General features: G+C 40.3%; 2 protein-coding genes across 2 annotated transcripts in view; both read left to right on the forward strand.

Moving 5' to 3' along the window:
• ints14 (integrator complex subunit 14) overlaps positions 1-25,224 on the forward strand; it is a 121,142-nt gene that overhangs the window by 22,514 nt on the left and 73,404 nt on the right. The gene's annotated exons all lie outside the window — the stretch shown is intronic.
• megf11 (multiple EGF-like-domains 11) overlaps positions 1-25,224 on the forward strand; it is a 52,139-nt gene that overhangs the window by 10,794 nt on the left and 16,121 nt on the right. The window contains exons 6-10 of the mRNA XM_070830577.1: positions 17,528-17,774; positions 17,946-18,066; positions 19,335-19,471; positions 21,266-21,478; positions 21,965-22,139. Coding sequence (XP_070686678.1) covers positions 17,528-17,774; positions 17,946-18,066; positions 19,335-19,471; positions 21,266-21,478; positions 21,965-22,139 — 893 coding nt within the window. The remainder of the gene's footprint in view (positions 1-17,527; positions 17,775-17,945; positions 18,067-19,334; positions 19,472-21,265; positions 21,479-21,964; positions 22,140-25,224) is intronic.

The following is a 25,224-nucleotide window of genomic DNA, read 5'->3' on the forward strand; positions in this document are numbered from 1 at the left end:
GTGAATTACACTGAATGGGACAGAGATGCACACACAGATTTACTGTAGCTCTGCACATCACTCTAAATGTCTCTATACTTTTCTCTCAAAACTTCTCTCATTACTCTTAGAGACTTCAACATTTGTGTGTGTGCCTTTGAATGTCTACATCAGCATAAAAGCAACAAGTCAAGTTTCTTTGAGATGATGGGTCCGTATCAACCAAAAAAATGGAAAAGTGAGATTTGATCTCCACAACACCTTTTAAAAAAAAGTCATGATCGATTGAATTCCTCATTATACAACGATGTAAAGAGAGACGTTTTGGGAGAGCTATAAATATTCTAACTGTGTCATTTTGAAAAGGGTTCCTTGCTGCTTGTAGCAGTCAATGCCAACTGCCTCATTCATTTTGGGAGATCAAAGAGCCCAGGCAATGGTATTTCTCTAGGGGATGGAAGATGGACCGATCTATACCCTGCTACTACTCTGTATGTGTGTGATTCTGTGCGTGAGTGTGAGTGTATCCACGAAGCCCTCCTGCGTTGACAGAGCTTTGTTTTTGTGTAGTACACTGGGCTCCCGGGGAGCGTTGCAGCCAGTTTATATACTGCCAAGTATGTGACAGTGTTATTTATTTCTCTACCTAACAGAGTTCACGTTTTCTGACTTCATGTCGTAGTGCTGAACTGGAGCCAGTTGCACAAATTTTTCTTGAGTTCAACCTTAATGTAGTTATCACATGTTTATTAGTATAGATGGCATGGGTGTTCAGATCAAACACAGGCCTGCGTTAAAACAGTGTAAAGGTCTCCAATGGTGGAGTGTGTTGTTTAAGGCATCAGTGAGGCAATCAAATACAATCAGGAAAGAATGTTTGAGTAATTGAGGAACAAAAAGGCTTATCAGGTGCTAGAACTCTGCACAGTTATCACAGTTATGTTTTGGTGCAACAATGGTGAGTCATACAGTAGGAATATGGTATTCACTTTTAAAAATGTTAACAGGAACATGCACTTGCATGTATTGGATAGTTTTATTTGAAGCTGAGCCTGGCTGAATGTTTGCCAGACAGCAGTATGACTTCATCTGGCAACGTGTAGCTGTCTGACAAAAATCCAGTCAAACTCCACATTTTTGCCAGACATTCCTGAATTGTTTCGTGTTTGCCCCCGTGCTGTATTTCTGGATTGGCCTCCTTGAACTTAATAGAGAGGCTGCGTTTTTTTGAATGCGACATGAATTTGAAAGACAGGAAGTACCAAACGAGGAGATTACTTCAAAATAAAACTGGAAACAATGAATGGACAAGACCGCAAAATACCAGATCTGACTGAACCAACTGACAAAGCTAACATGAGCTTGCTAATATAGTATGATCTAGATTTAATAGTTCCTGAAAATAGGCAGTGAAATATGACTGACTGTGATCTGACTTATTAATAGTAATGTTAACTGGGAAGATTTCAAATTGTATCTCTCAAAAAACACAATACACCTGCTTGACAGTGTATGTATGTAAATGTAGCAAAGTGCCAACCAAGGGAGTGAAGAACACGGCAAAACTTGTAAATGTAGATGCAAACAATACATGTTTTCATTATGTATGTTAGAACATTCATTATGTATGTTAGAGCTCAAGGATACACAAAATGTCTGAGTAACACTGACTGTAAACAAGAAACAGCCCGGGTATCCAACTTATTTTAGAAACAGTTTTGGTCATATTTGTTCTCATAACCAGACCTCCCTGTGAGCTCATTGCACGTGAGTGGAGTCTTGCACGAGGCTAGACAGACTTGTTACATGAGAGCGTGTGACTAGCTCGCAGTAGCGCGTGTTCATGTGTTGTGGGTGAGTGGGTTTGGAGGCCTAAAGGGATAATGAGATATTTTCAGGTGGATACTTTCAAAGCAAACTTGCTGGTTTCTCCAATATTACAGACCCTGCCTTTAAGTGTCATATATTGTTTGATCCCCTAAAAACTGTTATGTTACAGTTCATGATGCTACAGTGACTTCCTGTTTAAACTTGATTGCCTTTGATTGGGTGGCGCTACAGATATTGTCTAGCAAGCGATTTACCAATAACAAAATTCTTTACTAGCTACGATGTTTCTTGAGTCTTAATGGTGCAGGCCAATTTAGTAAATCACTTTGACTAAAAGACCACATGCAGTTAGTATAAACTGAGCTCTTGGCTTGAGTTGAGCCGTGATGCTGTTGTTAAACAAAACAGATTGAACTATGTGGATGTCCGTGCTGAGACTGACAGCGATGATTCTAAGATGTGGCTAAGATCTTTCCTTTCCTTAAGCCCCGTTTACTCATGCAGTCTATAGCTGAAATATTCAGGAACATTTCCTTCATGGGGTCATGTGTGGATCAATGTTCAGGGACATCTGTGCCGCCAATTTCCCATCTCAAGACCTAACAACATTTCAGGGAAAATGCTGGCATGGCTGTGTTGGAAATGAAAGCAGTAGCATTGCAGGGGCAGACACTTAAAGTGTTACGCACACATGAAGAGAGACTCTTTCACGCAGAGCAGGCAAACTAATCACAATACTCTGCGACTTGTTTATGGTTGCTTTGCCAATGCTTTCCGGTGTAAAAAGCATGACTTGTTGAATATCACTATGTTGTTGCATACTTTGACACCAAACAAAATAGCTCCTCACTTGCCGTGTTGCTGAAAATAATAAGAGATTCAGATTCATCCTGCCTTGCTCCATCTTCTTCTTCTGTTGTGTTCTTTGGAGGTTGGCGTCCATAAGTGTTGCATTACCGCCATCTGCTGGATTGTCCTTTACCCCATCCATTTCGGCATCGCCATGGCATGAATGTGTAAAGAGTTAAAATCACTAGCGGAGCCTAAAATGTTGATTCCAGTAATTTACAGGGAACTATGTGCGAAAGAGGCTTTAGTGACTCATTTGACTTATGGCTGGTGTAAATCACAGTGCCAAGACATCATCTGACTTATGGTGAGTCCATCGAATGAATTGTGGCACACGCACTGTAGCTGACGGTAGCCTTCTTTACTGCTGACGACACACACACACACACGAATGTTGATCATGAATTAATTATTAAAATATTCTTACTGAAAGCAACTACCACAGTCTTTTGAAGAGGTTTTTCATTAGTATGATGCACCAACTACTTTCTCTGACACATACACACACACACATACATACAAACATACATGTACATATAAGCCTCATTGGCCCAATATGTAGATTGACTTTTCCCGACTCTCTAGATTTTTGAACCATCCCATTAAGCAGGATTTATTGTCCCCCAAGAGCTCACTGCTCCATTACCTTTGCCTAAAATGTGTGTGCGTGCGTGCGTGTGTGCGTGCGTGTGTGCGTGCGTGTGCGTGCGTGAATTTGAGTGTGCTTTCTGTCCATGTATATTACTTGAGCTCAAATAGCAGGTGGATATCACGGCAAATCGTGGTGATAGTTGAGATGATAGAATAATTTTGAACAGCACATATACAGCATCCAGTCCCACTGGTCATTATCACCGTGATACTTATTTGTCAGTGAGAGAGAGAGTTAAGAGCTCCTGGAATACACTAGCCAGCTATGAGAGCCTGCATAGATGGCTTGATTTAATAAGGACATTAAAAAGCCTTATCTCCTGTCCTTAGGAGAAGGTCAGCGTGTCTAAAATAGCTGAAATGCTATGATAACAGTTTAGAGAGATAAGATATCTCCTGAATACTAATGTAGAACAAAGCTGTTTTAGGCTCATTTCACAGTCTATAAGTCACACTTGATTTTGTGGTCCATTGCCGTGTTTATGAAGTTTGTTTCCAAAGATTTAATTGATTTTTATTGATGATTGCTTTTGATGACCTTTTTCCAGTTCAGTGTGTGGTAATTCCACACACCTGATTTAGACTGCCACGGTGTTAAAATGCTGGTTGGTTTTGTCTTGTGGAGTCTCTCCACCAGTGCTAAAGCTTCTCCTTTCATTTCATGTCATTTTTTTTTCTGTTTTGACCAGTGGCACATCCTTTTTAGCTCACGACCCTTTAAAGCTAAGCAGGGCCTTCTTGTGAATAGTCTTTTGAGGCCTGAAGAGGTAAAACTACTCATTATTGTACAATAAAAAGAGACAGATTGGAGAGAAGTCTTAATATGTACAGGAAAATTGTGTTTTTTTCCTGTCCTACTTTATTAACAGCCCCACAGATTTCTCTTGTGACCCCTTGGTTTTAGTCTGAACCCCCAGGTTGATCTAGGCCAGGGGTCCTTAACATTTTGGCTTTTGATCCCTTGAAACAGCCCACTGTCTACTTTTATCCACTATAATTGGTTGCACGTCTACCCGTTGTGATGAGTTCTGTGTGATTTTTTTTTCCCCTCTTGTTTTTTATTTATAATTTATAATTCTTAAAAGTCTAGAAATGCCCAAAATTACCCACTTATTCACAAGAAAAAAAGCAAAGATTAGAGAAAAGCCTGAAAAATGAGCAGAATATTATGTAGTAGATCTCTGCATTAATAGCCTATTAATCATTAATATCCTGTTAACCATTTCATGACCCCTCAGGTTTAACTTGTAATTCCTTGTGGGCGTCCTGACCCTAGGCTGCGAACCACTTATCTAAACTACACACATACAAAATCTCATACAGTATTTTCTTTGCAAAATATTTGTTACAGATGTAGCACTGCTCAGGACCCTGGATCATGATAATAGCTTGAGGTGTAACTCTGTTCTTAGGGATCATCACAGTCCTTTGGGCGCTGTGTTGCAGTGTCCTTGGCTTGCTTTGGGAGTGGGAGCATATTAGCAGTCTTTCTCAGATCCTCTGGTGCACCTGCAATCTCCTGATGTTTAACCCTGGACTTCATTGGAGTGTTGCAGTGATTACAGGCCGTCCTGAGGGACATCGATTGTCCTGCTCCTCCTAGGCAAGCCCCACACAATGCTGACGAATGAACTTGTGGCCCTGCCAAGTCCAATTAACTGTCAGTGCCGCATCGACGAGCTCCTCCGTTTGTTGAGAGTGAAGAAAAACAAACTTTTAATCAAATTTGCCTCTGGGCCCTAGGGTATTTGGGGTTGTATTTTGCATTCTACTGTGTTCTGCCTCATCTGCAGCCGTGCCACCCTCTCAGAAGGTTATATTGCATGTTGTTTGTGTGAGATAGTAGTAGAGTATAATGTCTGCATCTGACTTCAATGGCAGCCCTATCTTCGCACTGTCTGTGACTGATGAATCATCCAGTGCTAGGTTCCCAATATTACACCGTCACAATGCAGAAAAAGACGGGGAACTCGGGTCAACTCATGTAAAATTTATTTGCACACACTGGCATTGTTTGGTCTGTGGAATACAACCACAGCAGAGTGTTGTATATCTTTTGTCTTAGTTTACAGCATTTTGTGAAGATGCTTTCGCTCTGATGCTGGAGTGCACGTCAGTGTCTAGAATATCTATAAGCACCTTTGACTAGCTGATCAATATATGCTCAGGTTACGATCTTGCAGAATAGTTTGTGTGTGTGTGTGTGTGTTTTTTTTTTTTCAAAGCATTAACATCTCCACAAATACCCTCTGCTAATTCTACCAAGGTCGAGATAAACAACTCTACTCTCCTCTTCTCTGATTAGAGTAATGCAGACATTAAAAGCCCAGAAATTCAATTAAATTGGTGGCTTTTGCCACAGAGGAAAAAGGAAAAGGACAAAATGCAAAGAGACGCTATCGCATTGCTGCGGCATAGTAAGTGGAACAAAGAGATGTAGCTTGGGATCTAAACCTCGACAAAAGGGCATCTGGATGATAAGGATCAAAGGAAATTTTAGAGGAAACGTAATCATTACCAGACACAAGGATGCAGTCATGAGGATCCAATCTGTGTTGTGCGCAAACCGATGCAAAATTAGTTGTAAAGCTTTAAAAACACAACAAAAAACAAGGTCAATGCCACTGAAATTGTCTTTTTGCACGGAGCAGCCGAGCACGTGTCGTCGGCCAATACAATTTTAAGTCTGAGCAGAAGAGCATACCTATAGGAGTTCATCATGTCCTGTAGTGTGCACTTCATTAAGACCTTTCAATTGAGTTTAGATGGATAAAAGACAGAAAATGCTGACTTTCTGATTCAAGCACCAGCATCCTCAAAGTGATGAATCCCCCCCAGAGAAATTAGATTTGCAAAGAAACTTGACACCATGTGATTCTCTCAGCCTTGCACTTTAAACATTAGCTTGTATTATGATTCTGGGACATGTTCCTGGGACTTGAATTCCACGCGTAGGCATACTGTAGTATGAATGACAAAATCGCCCTCCACCACAGAACAAAAAAGAGGGTTATGGTCCATGGATCAATATCACTAGTCCTTGCCTTGACTCTGAAATAGGGTTTTGGATAGAATTTTCTTTTCTTTTGTATCTTGTTCTTGTCCTTAAACTAGACAACTTCAGTTTAATCAAAAGTGACCACCAATTAAATCTACTGTTGTGCTTATTTTAAAGCTGTTCTGTCATTCATGGTAAATGTCATGTGGACTGAGATTCAGGATTTATGCCTCATGCTGACAGGTGCTGGAACCTCCTGCTTGTCCCAGATGGCTTGATTCATTACATCATTTAATGTAACTACAGTTTGTCTCTCTCCTTCCCTCCCTCTCTGTCTTGTCACTGTCACTGTCACTCTCTCTCTCTCTCTCTCTCTCTCTCTCTCACACACACACACATACACACACATACACACACACACACACACACACAGACACACATGCACACACAATACTCCCTAAGTTGCTGTTGTATACTTTTCACTTCACTTTGACTTTGAGAATCGGGGAGAATAATTCATGGGCCCAGCGAGTTTCAGAGACTGAAAGAACATCACTGCTTTCAGAGCCAGCAGTTCATTTGAGATGAACTCCAGGATTTCCTTTTTTTTCTTTTTTGGAGAAGTCTCCAAAGGGTCTGCATTATCCAGGAGAGACGATGGTATAAAGGAAAAACCCTTAATCTACAGTTTTTCTGTGTTAATCAAAGGCTTGAGATGTTTTCCTGTTTCTGTCCTTTTCATATTTCACCAACTATCTATCCATCCAGTGCCGCTGCTCTTCATACCTAATTGAGCATCATGCACTGCTGTGGTTCTCAAACTTCTGTTTTTCAGATATTTGAATATTTCACAGGATCCGGTGCTAATTTAGTAGGTTATGAAACATACTGCTTTACCACATTTTGCCGCTTTTGACATAAATATCATTGATTCAGCAGGATTTCTGTGCAAGTTACATTTTCTGGTATTTTTTGGCTTCTTTTTTGGCAGATTAGATCATTTAAATACACAGTATTTAAGGATATGATTGCAGAGGCAAGTAGATCGAAGCCAGTAGAAGCCTTTTAACTTTCCTCATACAATATAACATGTCTGTGTGTTGGCAGTACTGGTGGTCGGGCAGGTAGAAACTCCTCCAAAGATTTATGGCTTCATGATGAGCATTTGCATAATGTGAGATCATTAAAAAGCAATTATCCTTGAGTATGTGTGAGCGTTTGTGTTTCTGTATTGTTGGGATTAATTTGGTAGGTGGATAGGCGCACTGATTGTCCGTCTTTAAACTAAATTATGTTTTTGTTGACAGTGAGGGACAGATCCATACGTTGTGACATGTTAGACACATAAAATCATTGGCTTGAGTAAACAACTGACAAGTGCTGTTTGCTTACAAAATACTCCACAGAGAAAAACAGTCAAAGGCAAACAAATAGGAAAAAAATAATAGCTTCCACTGCATTTGCATTCATAGACAGCTCTGTGTTGGTTAGTGGATGCTAGTGCTCTGTGACTCCAATTTCATTACTTTATTGCTCACTGTATAGGTACAGTTTCAGGTGATTCAGATAATCCAATTTACAACCTTATGCTTCAAATTGTGTTTTTTAATGACTATTCTACTTGTATAAATCCACTGCAAAAGATATTACATGGAGGCATTAAAACCTAGCAATGCTAAAAGTAGTGTTTAATAATTAAATTTTCATTTATTGTTGCTGTTAGATTTAAGTTATGATTTGACTAAAAGGAAGTTCAGGTGTTTTTTTCTCACACAGACTGTTGCTGTACTTGATGCACTTCAAGTCCTAGATCAAATTGCTGAGCATTAACAGCAAAGACCCCAACAATAATATAAACACTTCCATTAAACTCCAGGATAACTTGTTTCATATTTTAAAGTTTAAAGAAACGATGTGAAATTTCAACTCTTTCCCAAACTTTAACTGTAATTTTTGCACATTTAGTCATGAGTGTTGAGGCAGATACCCTTTGGAAAAATGAAACAAAGTTTTCAGGCACTTCCATTAAAGTTTAAAATAATCTAATAACCTTAAAAGCAAAAAAAAGTTTCTATGCTTCTTTCCTTCTGTGTCTTTGCTCTATCCTAACCTCTTTAAGTTAGAGAGGAAGCAGTACAAAGTTTATAGTTTGCTCCTTCACAGAGAACAGCGGCTGTGCTGATTAACTTCATGCAAGTTACAATGGATTCCAAGTTTTCACTTTGGGGAGAAAAACATCTCATTCGTCTCGTGCAGCACGACCAGCTTCTACTGACTATATTTTAAGTATGTTTCAGTGAAAACATATGACTAAATCCTCTGGTTCTATTTGTAGTTGCATTTGTAGTTATGAGATCAAACACACAAGCAATCAATGCAAGCATCTCAGTGCTTAAAAAATGTGTGTTTGCAGCATACTGTGAAGACTGGTTGTCAGCAATGAACTGAATTATGCTGCGGGAGTCATTTAAGAAATTTCTGTGGACGTTTTGAAAAGTTTTCTACAGTGGAAACTTGTCACTATTATGGTAAATTGTAACTGGCATAAATTTGAGCTGACCGCTGTTTTCTATGAAGTTACCATTTTTAACAGCCACATTTCAAGTCTAAAGTGGGTAATTAACACTGAGGTAGATTTTCAGGTAACAGCAGTCATCAACTTTGGACTGTTTGACATCAGAGCCTTTATCTGAGACACATGTACAAGTTTTTGTTGCTATAGGATTAATGTTGTAAAGGGGCTCATTGACCAAAAATGAATCATGCCGCTGTTTTGATCAGTATTTTGATCAGAAACAATCAGATGATTGTTTGAATATTTTTTCAAGCTAGAATATCAAACATTCTCCACTTACAGTGTCTTTATTCATATCATTTTCTTTGATAATAGACCATTTTATAAATTCATTTTGGACAGTTGATCAAAAGAAGTAATTTGTAGATGTCAAGATGATCTTTCAGGAAATTATGATGGATATTTAGATAATAGGCAGATTATAGTTACAACTATTAGTTGTAGCCCTATTTATATTCGGAGGACAAGAACACAATCTTTCATCTCTATATTTTTTGTTTAACATAGCTTTATTGGTAATTTTTTTCTGTGACTGTCTAGTCTAAGTCTAATCTTCACAAAACATAATATTCGAGTTGCTGGTGATTTTATCCAGGTTGCAGTAATGTTATAGGGGTTGTGACCCACTGACCAGGAGGAATCACTGAATTCTAAGAAATAATCAAGCTCTATTTTGAACAATATAGCATTATCAATAATAAAAACATGAAATATATTCAACTGCATGGCTGTTAGTGTTGTACATAATAGTGACTCATGTCAGACACATCCAGAGATGAACATTTTTCTGTTGTGTGGTATTGAATGAGCCGTGCAATGTGCTACTCTGAGAGCCTTTGTTTGACAGCTCCAGGTTGCAGTATGTTTATGTTGTCTATATAGTGTGATATGCTGCACCGGTGCAAATTTTTGTGAATCACCACACAAAACCTCCTTTTATAACCTGCTATTTTCAGTACGGCAGCCTGACACATACATAGATAATTGATGTTATGTTGATATTAAAACAAATTGGTTTAAAAAATCTCTTTCAAGCTCGCACTAACTGATAGCAAGTCCTAGATTCACCTATGACTGCCTCTGCCTCCTGCTTCTGGAGTGAAGCAAACTTGCATGTCTAGTGTCACATGAAGTGCTCCTTGCACAGTAATATTTACAATAAATCTTGGGCTGGATTATATTTTCCGTGTCTCTGCTATTGGTTAACCACAGACATCATACTATGTACATAGAGTAGCACTAATTAGGTCCATGTGCACAGATTTAACAGGCGCAGCTTTCTCTTGTTTAGCGCCTCATTTATTAAGACCACAAATGAAGTGAGTCACAATTCTCTAATTAGGATACCTGAGGCACAAAATTGAATAGTGCAGGTGAAAGAGCACACTGTACCACCGAATCTATACACAGGACTCTGGAGTCAATGAGATGAAAGATTGCCATGTCGCCAAGTTTTGTTCATCTGATCTTGATTGGATGTTTTAGTTAATTTTCAATTACATCAAGCAATTGTGGGAATTTATAATTTCATTTATTCCATCTTGTCACATTTCAAAGAACTCTCTGTTGTTCATCTGTACAAAATGTCTGTGCAATCTGAAATTTTTACTCACACAAGCTGTATCAGTGTCACGGCAAACTTTCATGAAATATTGCCCTGTGGATTCTGTGATTTTCTCATGATGCTGACGGGTGTGCCCCTATTGACATTATATGAATGTCCATCAGTCTCCACTCTGTGACCTCTCCCCTTCACATTGACTGCTGTTGCCCCATGGCACATTTTACCTCATCCTAATTAGAATTAATAATTGAAAATAGGTAATCAATGTGTGCAAATTAAGTGTGGTAACAGTTGTTTTTTTATCGGGTTGACACTGTTTTTTGAGAGGCTACGTCGTTGCCCGTGACTGGTCTACTTTTGTGTGTTATGTCTGTGATAGAGTACAGTCGCAGCTTTATTTATACTCCAGTCACTGTGTATCGGTGTGTACTATAGATAAACGTCCTCTTCTACTCTGATTGCTTTTTTGTTGTTGTCCTGTGGCAAGAGAGCAAAGGGTTTGTTTTCTGCAGGACAGGGTGAAGGGTAAATTATTAATTGGTAGGAGCAGTGGGCTGTGTAACAATTTGCTGATCCAGAAGCTTTCATGAGCTGTGTCAGGTTCTGTTGAACAAGTGACTGGTTTACTGCACTGAGGCAAAAGCATCGCTCACAGCTGCGTTACTGCTCAACACAGCTGGCTTTATTACAAGGAGAGGCCTGCTCGGTTAAACCAAATCACACTTAAGTGCTCGTTTAGAATATAGCGTGAGATGACCTGGCCTTGTCTGTCTTGGTCAACCGCCGGCCCTGTTGACCCTGTTAGAGTTGCGGTGCAGAGGAGCCGAGGGGCTCCTGCAGGGCTCGTATTGATCCAGGTTCACATCCTGAATAGAACGTGGACAAATGATCAGATCCTTAGTGGGATAAACAACCACCCTGGTCTTTTTAATCAGTGATGCATAGTCCTAAAAGAATTAAGTTATTCATTCATTAGTTTTGCGGTTCCAAATAGGCAACAGTCAAATCTTGTTACTTCTTATCCAACTCCATGGTGGTATCAGGAGGGAACATATGGTGCATTATAGTGAAGTCTCTGAGCAGCAAACTCTGTTCAGAGAGCCTCTGTGTTGTGGGCTTGGTCCTGTGCTGCTCTTTCCCCCACGGGACTGTGAATGCACAAGGGCTCGGCTAAGATGAATTAGGGCAGGACAAACGACACACCCAACAGCAGAAGCTGCAGCGTGTTGTTATTCCAATTCAGCAGAACTGCCCCCATGACTATTGGCAGTTTCTTCTGTATTTTTAGGAATTCATTTGTCAAGCTCGCAGGGATGAATCTAAACTGTTTATTTGACATGTCTGGGTTTTCTGAGGACTAATAAATAACAGTGTAAGAGGTGTCAGCACAACATGGAGGGGACAGTGGGGCCTGTCTTATACCGTATCGGCAGCTTTTACAGCTGCAAGTTTAACAAAGCTGAGAGACATTTATCACTCAATGCAAATTTACCACTTTACACAACAATCATCACATTCCCTCTAGACCCTGGTACCGGTCTTGTCTGCTTTTCAGTCTATTAGTCTGCGTCATTGAGTCAGGGAACTGTGATGAATAGCTGAATGTTGAGTCTGGCTTTTATTGAATAACTCCTATTACAAATAGCTCATATTGACTGAAGAGCAGAATGTAGCACATTCTTGTGTCAGCTAAATTGAAGGAGAATTGTTTCATTGTCCTTTTAAAAATGGTCATTTTAACATTAAAATCTCAGAAGAAAGCTCTTGTCTCTTCAAGCCATTTTGAAACACTGACTCGCCACTATTAATTCTGGTCATGGAGTGCAATTTGAAAATCCAGATCTGTCAAGGAAAAAAAAGGAAAAAGAACAAAGCTAGTGGTACAAAGCGTGAATCAGACAATATGAAACTCAGAGATGCGCTCTTCTCATGAGGCAATGCAAGAGACTCGTCAAGACAATGAGTCACGCTGCTTTGTATTGCCACAAGCTCTGCCAAAGAGTAAGTCAGGAGTAAACAGCTCTCAGGAGCCACAGCATTTTGCCTTCTAATGTCTTACATGAGTTAAGTTATTCCTCAAGTGTCAGCAGTTAATAGTAGTTATGTGACAGTGATTGACTCAAGCAGTGGGGAGTGAAGTCAGGCTTCATGCCAAATATTCCAATAGCAATAATGTGGTTTTTCCCAGTTGGAGTTGGCAAAGACACAAGTGACTGTTTGCACCAACCACCTTGAGTGGCTAGTGTTTATACCATCCCAGCTGTGATTCAAATTAAAGTTTGCTTTTGCCCTGCGTCCAGCTGAATAAATAAAGTATAAAACTGATGCCATTTGAATGGAGAGAGATATTCTGTTTTTAAAGAGCTTGACTCCAGCCTTCATTTTAAATTTAGCTTTGAGAAGCTTTCTATGGCACAGACTCCCCTTTATAGAGAACAGTGACAAACATTTTGCTGAAGAGGCCAAGTTCAGGAGAACTTCTGAATGAAGGCAACTGCTGAAAGCTGTTTGGTTTTAATCCAGTTGCAGCCAGCTCATGATCATGCAGACTCTTGAGCATACTTCAAAGCTCAGCACCACCATGATGGCTCTCTCAGCCCATTCTTTTGGACATCACCTTCAGAAGTTTTTACCATCTGCCTGTACCCCTCAACGTGATCTGTTTTGTTCCAGCCAAGGGGATTATACCCAGCACCTTGGGATTGGACCTCTCTCTGTGTGTGAGGTTAGCCACATTCCAACTGTTATGCATTATGAGCTCTGAGAGTCCGGGCTGGCTAGTGTATGTGTCCTCTGGTTAGGTTCACTGACCCAGACCAGACCAGTTAATGGGCTGGATTGCAGTTTCTCTAGTTTCAGACTTGTGTGGGATTCTCTGCCTACACACCACAACCCACAGGGGGTCCTCATCACCTCACACAATTTAGCTGTACTCTGTAGAAGCTGAGGCCTTCATGCTACATACTACTTTTTTCTGCTGTTTCTCTCTGTTTTTGCCTGCAGCTCATCATGAACTCTGACTCCTTAATCACAGTTAAATGCTGTCAGAGCTGGGAAGTGAGAGACTACTGGGTAAAGTTTGAGAACCTCTGTGTAGGAGAGAGACAGCGAGATAATGGGCTTTGCTCTCAATGTGCTGAGGCCTCTAACTGCCAGCTAAAGAAGGTTTAAAACTTCAAATGGTAACATTTGTTGAGCTCCTAAGCACCAGAAAAGTCTGCAAATTAAGCGCTGGATAGATTTTGGTTTATTTCTGTTTTTCTCTGACGCTCTGGGTATTTTTTTACTGACATCATATTTTGAGTTACATATATAGGAATACCAAATGCACTCTGCATGAATATGGTCAAGGTCTGAATCTGAAAGCAGAGGTGATGATGCTTCCAGTTATATGGGCAGTACCTGTTTTTGTACTGTGCTGAAGGAGCACTCTTGAGCTGAGGGAGATCTGATGAGTGCTTATAGAGTGCTAAACCAAGTTGCAGCTAAACTGCTCATCCATTACCCCGGCCGCCCTCACACACCTCAGATTTAATGTGCCAGGGTCGTTTGCGTGGCAGCAGCTCAACCTTCAGGGAACTCATTCATGCCAGACTGGAGGCCAAGAGCAGATTAGATCAAATCAATGTGAGCCTTGTAATGTGGCCTCTAGTCTTTCTGGCCGCAAAAGTAATACTGCACTAGCCCAGTGCTTCAGGACCCCCTTCAGGGCAGACCTGTCTGTATCAGGGAAGGGTTGATCATCTTCCTGCTGTGTACCTGGAAAAACAGGCCTCAGTGCCGACCATAAAACGGGGTTCATTAGACTCCCGCTCTGGCTGATCACAGCTCTGGCAAAGCAAGCATACAGGGAGGGGGTGTAGTGTCTTTACACTTACAACTGAGTCTGCGATGATGTGAGAATCAATAGTGGAATATTCACCGCCCTGGCTGCTGTGCTGGCCTGGATCTCAAGCTGGGCTTTTATGTGAGGCAGTACAGCAGCTGCTGCAGCTGGAGAGACAGAAGGCCATACCAATCACTTAAATCACCACTAGATCCTCAAAAGAACAATTACCCTGGTGAGAGTGAAGACTGCCTACTACCTCGGCTGTGTGCCGATTGTTCTTCACATAAAAGGTGGTTGTTCATTTAACCTTGAAGATTAGCTATGTGCTTGCGGTTTATGGGAAGTATTGAGTTTTTCTAAACAGACCCATCCCTTGAGGAATGTGGGAATTGCTTGTTATACATCATTTCCTTATGTACCACTTAGTAATGTCAGTCAGCTATTTACATTAACCCATGTAAAGCAGCTACGTTGTATAACCTAACCAATTTTCTTGAGAGCCAATATTACAATAAGGTTGGGAAGGCTAATCTTGCTGTTTGTCGGTGAAGGATGACACCTTAGGGGTCTCTGCATTTGCAGAGTCGTCACAGAGGGTGAACATTGTCTCATCCAGGTGTTATTGCATCAAATTAAACCTTTCTGCTCTGTTACTCAAAATTCAATACAATTAGTCAGTTAAAAGTACATAGAGCAAAGTTTGAAAAGTGAGCATTTGCCAACAGTTACAGCAGTTTGATAGTTTCACTGCCTCCAGTACCTCAAGATTTTTATGGCCATTTTGACAGCTGACTGCTGAAGTTGCACCTGTAAAAGGTGTTAAAAGACATACAAGTAACAAGTTGTTATATATGAAAAATCACTTCTTCCTTGCGCTCTTCATCCTTGCATCATCTTGTGCTCGTCCTGTAGTCACTGTGAGGTGTGAACAGCTTGCACAGTCGCATCCCTTTTCGCAGATTAATTTCAGGGTGTTATTAAGGCCTTTGTCTATGATAGTTGTGGTATGTCAACATCACATATAGTCAGTCTGGTGTGTACATCTTAACCAGTTTTTTAGTGACAGAACTATATTTTGCACCTATTTGATCATTGCATTTCACTTGTTTATGCAGTTTAAGTGATGCTACTACAAGGGAAGTACCAGGAAAGCATATTAAGTCTGCATATGTATATGTATACTTGATACTAACACTGAATCTAATTACTAATTGTGTAATGAGAATAGGGCTGCTAAAATCACTGAAATCAAGAGATCACCCAACTCTAGATAGCTTTTTGAGCTTTTTTACAGTCTGGTTGAATCTAAGTGCAAATGACTAATACATTGACTGATTGATCAATCTAAAGAAAATGCCTCAGCAACTATTTTTATAATCAATTCACTGTTAAAGTACATTTTTAAGCAAAATGCCTAAAATTCACTGCCTCCAACCTTTCAAACATGAACATTTGCTGCATTTCTTAGCCTTCACAGTATCTTAAGATTTTTGGCCTGTTGGTAAGGACATCACCCATACAAACCCAGTGTATGATAATTATCAAGGCCCAAATGACTGGTGAATATAGAGAATCATCTAAGTTAGACATATAAGTTGTTAAATATACCAATAAAGCCAGCTTTAATGGAAATAAAAACATCACTGCTGCAAACACTAGAGCTCGGCTAACTTAACATTAGCAGTCTACTGGGAAAATGAGGATTAATGGGTTAATGTTCAAAGACAATTAACATCTTCTTAAAGTGCCATCTATTGATCTGTCGGGAAGCACTTTCCCATTAGACAACGGGGAAATTGAAAGCTTACCTTTCATCCTGTTTTTGAGAAATACCAATCAAAGGTGCTGCATGTTTCACAATTAAATAACTCTGTGATGTTGTTGTAGATATTAATGAGTGAATATACAGCCCCTATAAAGTACACCAATGTGTAGTTCAAATAAGTAAAACAAGAAGTAAAATCATATGGTATGAGATAATCCTTTTTTATTTAATATTATTTAATATTCTTTGTATAGACCTATCCCATATATATATTTACTTAAAGAAAGACAAATGTTTTTTCCAAGAGTTCATTTGATCAAGCAACCTGCCTGTGAAGCAGCTGAAATGTTTATCAGCTCCTCTGTGTATTTTTCAGCCAGAAGCTTTCTTTACTCTCTTGGTTGCAATTTGATTAATGTTTTAGAAAGCTCATATTGACAGGAGATATGAATTTTGTTCTGCCGTGTTGCTGGCTTTATATTTGTCTTACAGAGGCGTTGCAGATACCAGACGAGTGTTTTTAAGGTGTGAAACAGAGAGAGGCTCAGTGGTCACACATGCAGTCTCATTTTGATTTCTGATTCAGGTCCTTTCTGTGTCGAGTTTGCATGTTCTTCCTGTCTCTGTGTGTCCATTTCACTGAATGTGTGCGAGTCTGACAATGTTAGCTCTGTGATGGATAGCAACCTGTGGAGGGTGTTCTGCTCTTTGCTCAGGGCATGCTTGGATACACTCCTGCAACTTGTGACCCAGTGCAGGAGTGAAGTCAGTAGATGAATTTAAAAGATTAGGCTAGACTTGTGAAAAAATCCCATGAAAAGACCAAAACTAACAATGTGACAATACTTTTTGATTTCTGCACCTTTTCCGTGGCTGTCAGCACCAAGTTCATTTATTGTTACTGAAGATTAAAATCAGTCATGAATATATGCTTTAATTTTTACAGCAGCACGGTGGCATATGTAGAATTGACTCAAAATAGTGCCCATGTTACCAAATTCAATAGTGTGGCTCATGTTTGGATGACAATGGAGCTCTGTGGCATAGAGGAGTAAGATATATCAGGCTTTGGCTGCACAGACAATATTTATACTATCAGCTCATTGTTGTTTTTCATCTTTTTGTGGGATTTGTTGACTGTAAAAAGAATAAGAATACCACAAGACACATACTTTTAAGTTAAAAAACACATTTACAAAACAAACTGTGGTATTTTATTGGATTGATAGACAATGAATAAAGACTGGAGATTAGTGACAGGAATATCAAGTTTATGGAGCGCAGTCAGAAAGTTTTCACAGTGTCAAGTCATTAGTTGTGAGGAGTAATTTCCACAAACTTTCACTATTTATGATGAACATTACATATATTACAGCAATCCATTTATAAGTTATTTAATTACTTGCTTGCATTTATTTGGCATATGCTTTCATGTTTTCATTTCAATCTTGGTGCATATTCTTCCTTTGTTCTCTCTGTGCCTGCAGGCTGTGAGAGTGACTACTGGGGACCTCACTGCAGTAACCGGTGCCAGTGCCAAAATGGGGCTAAGTGTAACCCCATCACAGGTGCCTGTGTCTGCACTGATGGGTACCAGGGATGGCGTTGTGAGGAGCTCTGTGAGCATGGTTACTATGGCAAGGCATGCCAGCTACCCTGCCAGTGTCTCAATGGTGCCACCTGCAACCATGAGACGGGAGAGTGCATCTGTGCACCAGGGTACAGCGGGGCTTTGTGAGTACCAGCAACATATTTCTTCCTTTGCAGCTATCTGTTTGGTGTCTATGAAAAAATGCCGATGTGTGCTTTGTTGTTTGTGTGAGCGTTCTTTGTTGACGCAAAGACCTGCAGGCAAACATAAGGTATGTGTCTGAGACATTTGACTCTTCACTTGTGTGGTGACAGCTGTGGAGAGCGTTGCCCCTCTGGGAGTCACGGACCTCAGTGTGAGCAGCGCTGCCCCTGTCAGAATGGAGGAACGTGCCACCACATCACTGGAGATTGTTCCTGCCCTTCCGGGTGGACGGTAGGTCACGCAAGTAAAGGTGGGGCGGCAATAAGGAAGAAAGGCCTGAGAGAAGAAAAGGGTTGAATATCATTGGTGTTCTGGAAAAAAAATCTCTAATGTAGTCTATACAGCAGAGACAGACATATTGAGAACATGGATCTTGATCAATATGCTCAATATCCTATGTTCAATTATAAATGAGAACGTGGGATTCTCTTCTCCCTACAAGAAAAAAAAGAGTTCCTAGTGAAGAGGTTGTTGCATGCTTTCTTAAACATCAGTTGACAAGGTAATGTCAAGTGAGGGTGGCTACCCACAGTCACATATACACAGTGTTATTGTAGGGACATCCCCATGGTGTGATGTTTTAAGTCAGTGTTCCCAGTTTGAATCCAGCTGGGGGCCTTTGTTGCATGTCATCTTACCTGCACTCTCCCCACATGTCTGTCTCTGCTGTTAAACTATTGAATAAAGGCAATAAAGCAAACACAAAATCTTTAAAGAAGGATTTTATGCTTTCAAAAGTGCTTCCCACTTTGATTCTTGGCATTCCTTTTAAATCAGGAGTGGAAGATATGGATAAAATATTAACTTATGGTATAAATCATTTTCTATTGCCGTTTTCATAAATCATGGGATAATGTATTTTTATATTTTTTGGAACTTCAGTTGAGAAACTGATTGCATATGAAGTAACCAGATGAATATCTGTTTTCGGCTAATCTAGTGAATTAAATACATGAGAAGTTGAGGTACTTCATCACATTTATTCAAAATATTATAAAAATCTAAAAAATTAAACCTTTCTAGTGATTGATGTGCAACACTGCCCACAATAACCTAAACCAGCCAGAGATTTTAAAGGGCCAGATACCTAAATAAAACCAATATGATAGAATCTCTGAGGGATGACATATTGCCTAGCTCTACTATCAAATTCAAGTGTAGGTGTCTGTGTTCGTTCTGCCATGACATAGAGGTCAGTTATGACCACTTCGGACTTTCCATGGGAACATAAACTTTGAATTCATTTGTGCTTTCTGAGGAACTGTGTTGTTTTGCATAATGCTGCCAGTTTAGGTTATGTCTTGAATGTAATAGTTTCTTTTTTGTAAATCTAAATAGGACAAAGTTAGGCACATGACAGTAACGGAAAGGAAACAACTGGCCCAAACTGCCCAAGCATCAATAAAACCAAAGAGATTAGTGATGGGTTTTTAAGTCCTGGCAAGTTCTAGTCATGATTGATGGATCTCATATGGTTCTTTGTCGGCTGTTCTTCAAAGGGTTCAGTTTGTGCCCAGCCATGCCCTCTTGGCAAGTACGGCATCAACTGCAGCAAGGACTGTTCCTGTCGCAATGGCGGGCTGTGCGACCACATCACGGGGCAGTGCCAGTGCGCAGCTGGCTTCAGTGGACGCAGGTACGCAGCAGACGCCCCCCCCCCCCAACCCTCACACACACACACACCGCCAGACAGACTGCTCAAATTATTATGCACAATGCTTTTTGTAGCATACTCTGTGCAAACTTTTCTACTTCTACTTTGAAAATAGGTCAGACAAAGGTGTGATTTATTGATATTAGTATTTAATGCGAAGGGATGGCAGATAGTTACACATTAAAAAGGCACTCATTGGCATATTCTCTTTGTTGATGTCCAAATGAGGCACAAACCTGGCTGTTTTTGTAAAAGAGAAAGGAAATGTTAGAATAATCTCCGGCGCAAGAGACATAAGCATTTATAAATGTCCATTAGTCCATTTGAAGGTGGATTGGAAGCTTTTAATAGGGGTGTTTATGTTTAATTAATCTCATACTTCATGCTGGCCAGCAAGGTTTCATGTCTTCAGCCTTCATCCTCCTTCACTCTCAGCCTGTCCATTGATCTCACCATGGGCAACATGCTGTTTGGATCCTGCTCATTAATTATAAGTAATGGGCTCATATTAAGGTCTCATTGAAATCCACAGATCTTTTTAGTTCCTCATGCCTGCCAGAGCAGCCCAGAGCAGCCTGGGTTTATTAGTTCAGCTAAAGCAATTGTCTCTTGGATGGAAACACTTCCTAGACAAGACCTTTCCCTTACTTTATTATTTTGCAAAATTGCCCTCATTCATTTTGTCAGTGGCAGGTGAATTAACCTGCCAGGAATAATCTGAGATTGTGTTAGCCCCCACCCTCTGCTGTCTGGTATAATAATACCATTGTCCCTTGATAAAACTAAAGCTTGGGTAATTTAAACATGAAACATAACTCGCCCATTTTATAATGTAATTGAGCTATTTGTAATAGCTTTGTTAGACTCTTGAGATTGATACTCCACCAGGATTGTATAGTTAAGTCAGTATATTTAAGTGGAGAAAAAAATCCATTTTCTGATCTACATCAGTGCTTCATGTGGAAAGAAATCCTCAGTAATTCTAATTTCTGGGGTTGATGACAAGTCTTGTTCATCCCCTGCGAAGATACTGAAATACTTATTGCTGACAGCAGGGGGCTAATGTTAGGGCTACGTACTCGTTTAAATTTGGCTATGTCACGCTTGAATTTATGAAAACATTTTCAAATTAAAATTTCATTATCTAAATTATGAAATATAAAAACACTATCAGATTTTTACTATATCACAGTAGTAGCTGAGAGATTTAACTCTAAAATGAAATAACCACTATACTTGCATAAACCTTTTCATGCAAGCGTGTTTCATGCTCACAGTTACTTTATTACTGTTCATCCGAAGAACTTCCCTTTCAAAATATGCAGATTTTGTAGAAGTTTGATATTTTTGAAGCACTAAATGAGAATATCAGCTTGCACATTATATCCAAAAATGGATATTTATTATTTCCCATTTAAACATTTAATTTGTACAAAAACAGTGAAAAAAGCCTATCACAGTTTTGGACTGCGGCTTTTTTTCAGACGAAATAGTTTGTTTTGTCTGACCAACACTGTAAAGCCCCAAAAAATTCAATTTATGATATATATAAAACAGCTAACATTAATTAAAAAAATCTTCACATTTGAGAGAGCTTGAGATTTTTGCTTGATAATGACATAAACAGTTAATGTATTATCATGGTTGCTGTTGATTCATTCTCTGTTAATCATATAATTTTTTCAGCTAAATTTCATGTTACCATTCTTGACTCAGTTTTTATTAATGTACCTTTTTAGAGCACCAATTTAAAAGACAGTGTAATGTCTTCCCCAGGTGTCAGGATGACTGTCCTGTAGGCACCTTTGGTCCGAGGTGCAACCAGAAGTGTGAGTGTCAGAATGGAGCCAAGTGTCACCATATCAATGGAGCCTGTCTGTGTGAAACAGGGTTTAAAGGCCCTAATTGCCAAGAGAGATTCTGTCCTCAAGGCCTGTACGGCCTCATCTGTGACAAGTACTGCCCCTGTAATACCACCAACACCGTGAGGTAAGTAACACATCAGTGCGGTGCCACACACAGCTTCACTCTGACCAAGCCCTGCAGCAAAGCCTCCTGTAGCTCCATATGAATTAAGACTTCTCCAACCCAATTTTGCTTCATCTTAGCTCTAAGCCAGCACTCATTCTGAAGTCTGGACACCTCTTTGCCATGTCATCCAGTTAGCTTTTAATCGTGACCTTTGCTTCATTCATAATTTCTCAGCAGTATTCATAGTTAATGCAATGTTAATGCTCTGATTCCGGCTGAAGTTGGGCGCCGACCATAGAAGTCATTATAGAACGAAGGAGAAAGGGGACACCTCATCTATCTGAAACAAGCACGTAGACACATAGATGGATGGATTGCTGTTGGCTCAGACTTCACACTCTGACCCTGCTCACGAATGAAGTGTTGATACTCTCACAGCTGAAACTTCGCCTCACTCTTTTTCTTCTTATTGTTGTCCCATTTTTCTTTCTCATTATGTTGTAGCTGCCACCCGCTTTCTGGTGAATGCACTTGCTCTGCGGGATGGACAGGGCTTTACTGTAATGAGACCTGCCCGTCTGGATACTACGGAGAGGGATGCATGCTGCCTTGCAGCTGCACCAACGGAGCTGACTGCCATCCTGTCACAGGTGCCTGTATATGTGCCCCTGGATTTATGGTGAGTATATATACCCTCACTGCTATTTTATTGTGCTTGCGTCAGTGGCTGCTTTCATGGTAATAATTCAGATTTCATATGTTTTATTGTTATTCATTTCATTTTTATTTGACCTTTACTTGGTCTCATGAGGTCTGAATCTCCTTTTTGAGGGAGCCGACATGCCAAAATGCTAGCACAATGATGTTACACAAACCAACACAGAGCCAACATTCATTATGTAAAAAGGAGAGTAAGGAGAGGAGAAAGGAAGAAAAGGAGAAAAGCTTGTAATGTAATATTAAAACATATAAAAGACAAAAAAAGGAAGAAAACACATTTAACACACATTAAAACATCAGTCCTTAAGATGTCTTGGCTTTGTGTTTAAAATCATTTTAAGTGTTGCCACTTTGCACTCTAATTTAATTACTGCTGTAATTATGGAATGTCAGATTGTAATTATGTTATTGGTCGCTGTCATTTTGTTATAGATCTACCTTAGGTTAATTGTCATTGTAGCTTTGCTCCTTGTAATCTTTGTTATACTCACAAAAATGTGTGTTTTCATTAAGTAAAGATAAAGGACATAAAGGGTATTGTGTCTATAATATAACACACACCACTTGCTGTGAAATAGTTCATCCTTCTACTGCATGAGCTTTCTTGGTGAAGGTGGTTGCTTTGATTTATATTTCATGTTATTTGTGACCGTAGTAAAATGTTTGCGTCACTGTGGTCGTAATGTTCTGGAAGTGGTCCCAGTGTTACTTTAGAAGCTTTTTGTACACAAGCAGGTGGAGGCAAGGTGAGACATTTTATTATTGCCTTATTATGGATGAGCTCTATCATACCTCAAGAAATTCCTTGCTAAATGATTCATTCACTCATCCAGCCCTTTGCGCACATTAATAATCAATCGTGTGTATTTTACAAATGCGTTAGATGTCTTAACTTATAGGATGAGAGAGTCAAGTCAGAGCAACCTTAGATTTATGTTCCTAGACCAATTGGGTCTAAGTCTGAAAATTGAATCTTTGACCTATATAAGTTTTAGTCTTGCTAGTTTTTGTGCAGCCATATTGTCCCCTTTTACAACTGTCAAATTAGTTGGGTAACTTCAATCAGTTTTCCCATTGTATTTCTTGTCTTGCAATCTGAAGTAACAGAGCAACAGAGACCAAGAGGGTACATTTTTGCTAACATTACATTTCAGTGGAAATTGCTTGTGTCTTACAGCGGGCCACTGTGGTGAATTGAGCTACCGAGCGGGGCCGCAGACTGTGTCTTAATTTGCTCCACCTGTTCTCTTTGGCGGCTGCTGGGAAGGGCTGCCAGATCCATTAAACAGACCTAGAGGGCAGGAGCTGGATAGAAAAGGAGGCAGTCAGATGGGAACAGACACACCTCATATGGAGGATTGGTGTGTTTGTGTGTGTATGTGTTGAAGGGGGAGGGAGGGAGTTGAGTATTTGTGGTAGTTTTTTGATACTTCCAACAAAGCTGCTGCTGCTCCAACAACACAATCGGTTTGTTAGAAAGACAGACCTGTGGTCGTGGCTCTGTACATTGTAACTTTTTTTAACCTGCATAAAACATGATCATTATCACGCAGTGGGGCTTTTAAAATATCGTTGATGGTGGTGTTGAGGCTATGATTGCTGGTGAAGTCACTTCCCCAGGGGACAGCTGATAGGACTAAGCCTTCCTGCTGAATCTTTGTTCTTGAGTCCCATCGGGGGACAAACCAAGCAAAGTGTTGGAGCAGACCAAGCTTCTGCACGCTTGATTTAGCTCTAGTAATTGGACATGCTCTTTTTGACTGGGACAAAGTGATTACATGTTACCTATTCAGGCATTGTCCCTTGCAATCTGCAGCATGTACTCACAGTAACATTTTTCTCCCATGTCTACACTTTCTACAGATTCTGTTGATACTGCTGTAGCTGAAAAGTGAATGCATTAGTAATGGATTCCAGTCTGCCTTTGTAGGTGGTGAAAACAAATCATTTTCCTATCTCTCGGGGCTTTCTAGCCTCATCAAAAGGTTCAGAGGTTCATTTTCTGTCTTGCTACATGAATTTTAAACTGCAGTCACTCATCCAGCAGTTAGATGAACTGTTAAGGAGTGAGACTGATTGGTAATTAGTGGTGCCATTTGCATCCAGTCTCAATGGGTATCAGGCTGATCAATGTTGTGTCAGCGAGAGGCTCTCTGGAAAAAAATGCCCTCCAATTACATTAAGATACTAATAGGTATGAATTTAGTACCTTGGCCAAGGACGACCTGGCTGCCTCTCAGCTGCCTCCATTGGCTGTGTCGTTATGTAAGGTCCTGCTACTCTCGTGCGATGGACTGACAGCCTGTGTATTAATAATGATTCTCCACATACAGACTTCTATCCTTCGCAGCTCAGAAGGAATATGAATCAGTCGACTAATGAGAGAGCTGCCTTTCCCCTCTTGAGAGCAGACCAACCGCTGGTTTCTGTTCCATGAGGGTGAAACCAAGTGGAATCCGACGCAGCCAAGGATGCAGCAGAATCCATGTGGTCATTTGTGGCTGCATGACGTTTTATCCATGAGTCCAGTCACCAGTAAATTGCCTGCGCTCTGAAGACAGGCTGAACCTCCCCAGCCCCCCACCTCTCCAGCCCCCCTGGCTGGTCGAACTTCTCTCTGCACTTAACAACTGTAACTGAACTGCTATTGTTAGCAGTCTTGAAGCTGTCATTTCCAGTAGAACAAAGGTTATTGCAACCGATTGATAAAAATTTCATTCACAGACAGGCGCTTTTATGTGGTGTACGGGGAGGAGAGATGTTTTAAGATGTGTGTTCTGCCCCTGGCATCCACTGGCACATCTCCTCCTGCCTCCTGTTTAAACTGAGTTCAAAATGATAATGAGAGCAGTGAGCAGCCAGCAGTCCCCCAGTACTCTGGTGAGCAAAGCAAGAGCCACTCAGGACTCCTCTGGGCCACTAATTGGAACTCTAAATCATTGTGTCACCTGTCACTCAAGGCAGGGTTTCGAAGGGAGGGTGTGGGAATCCATAGACTGGCTGTGATCTCCAGCTTAGGGAGGAACGAGACTAGTGGAGGTGGG

Source organism: Pempheris klunzingeri, chromosome 5 (assembly GCF_042242105.1).
Source record: "Pempheris klunzingeri isolate RE-2024b chromosome 5, fPemKlu1.hap1, whole genome shotgun sequence".
Taxonomy (NCBI): domain Eukaryota; kingdom Metazoa; phylum Chordata; class Actinopteri; order Acropomatiformes; family Pempheridae; genus Pempheris; species Pempheris klunzingeri.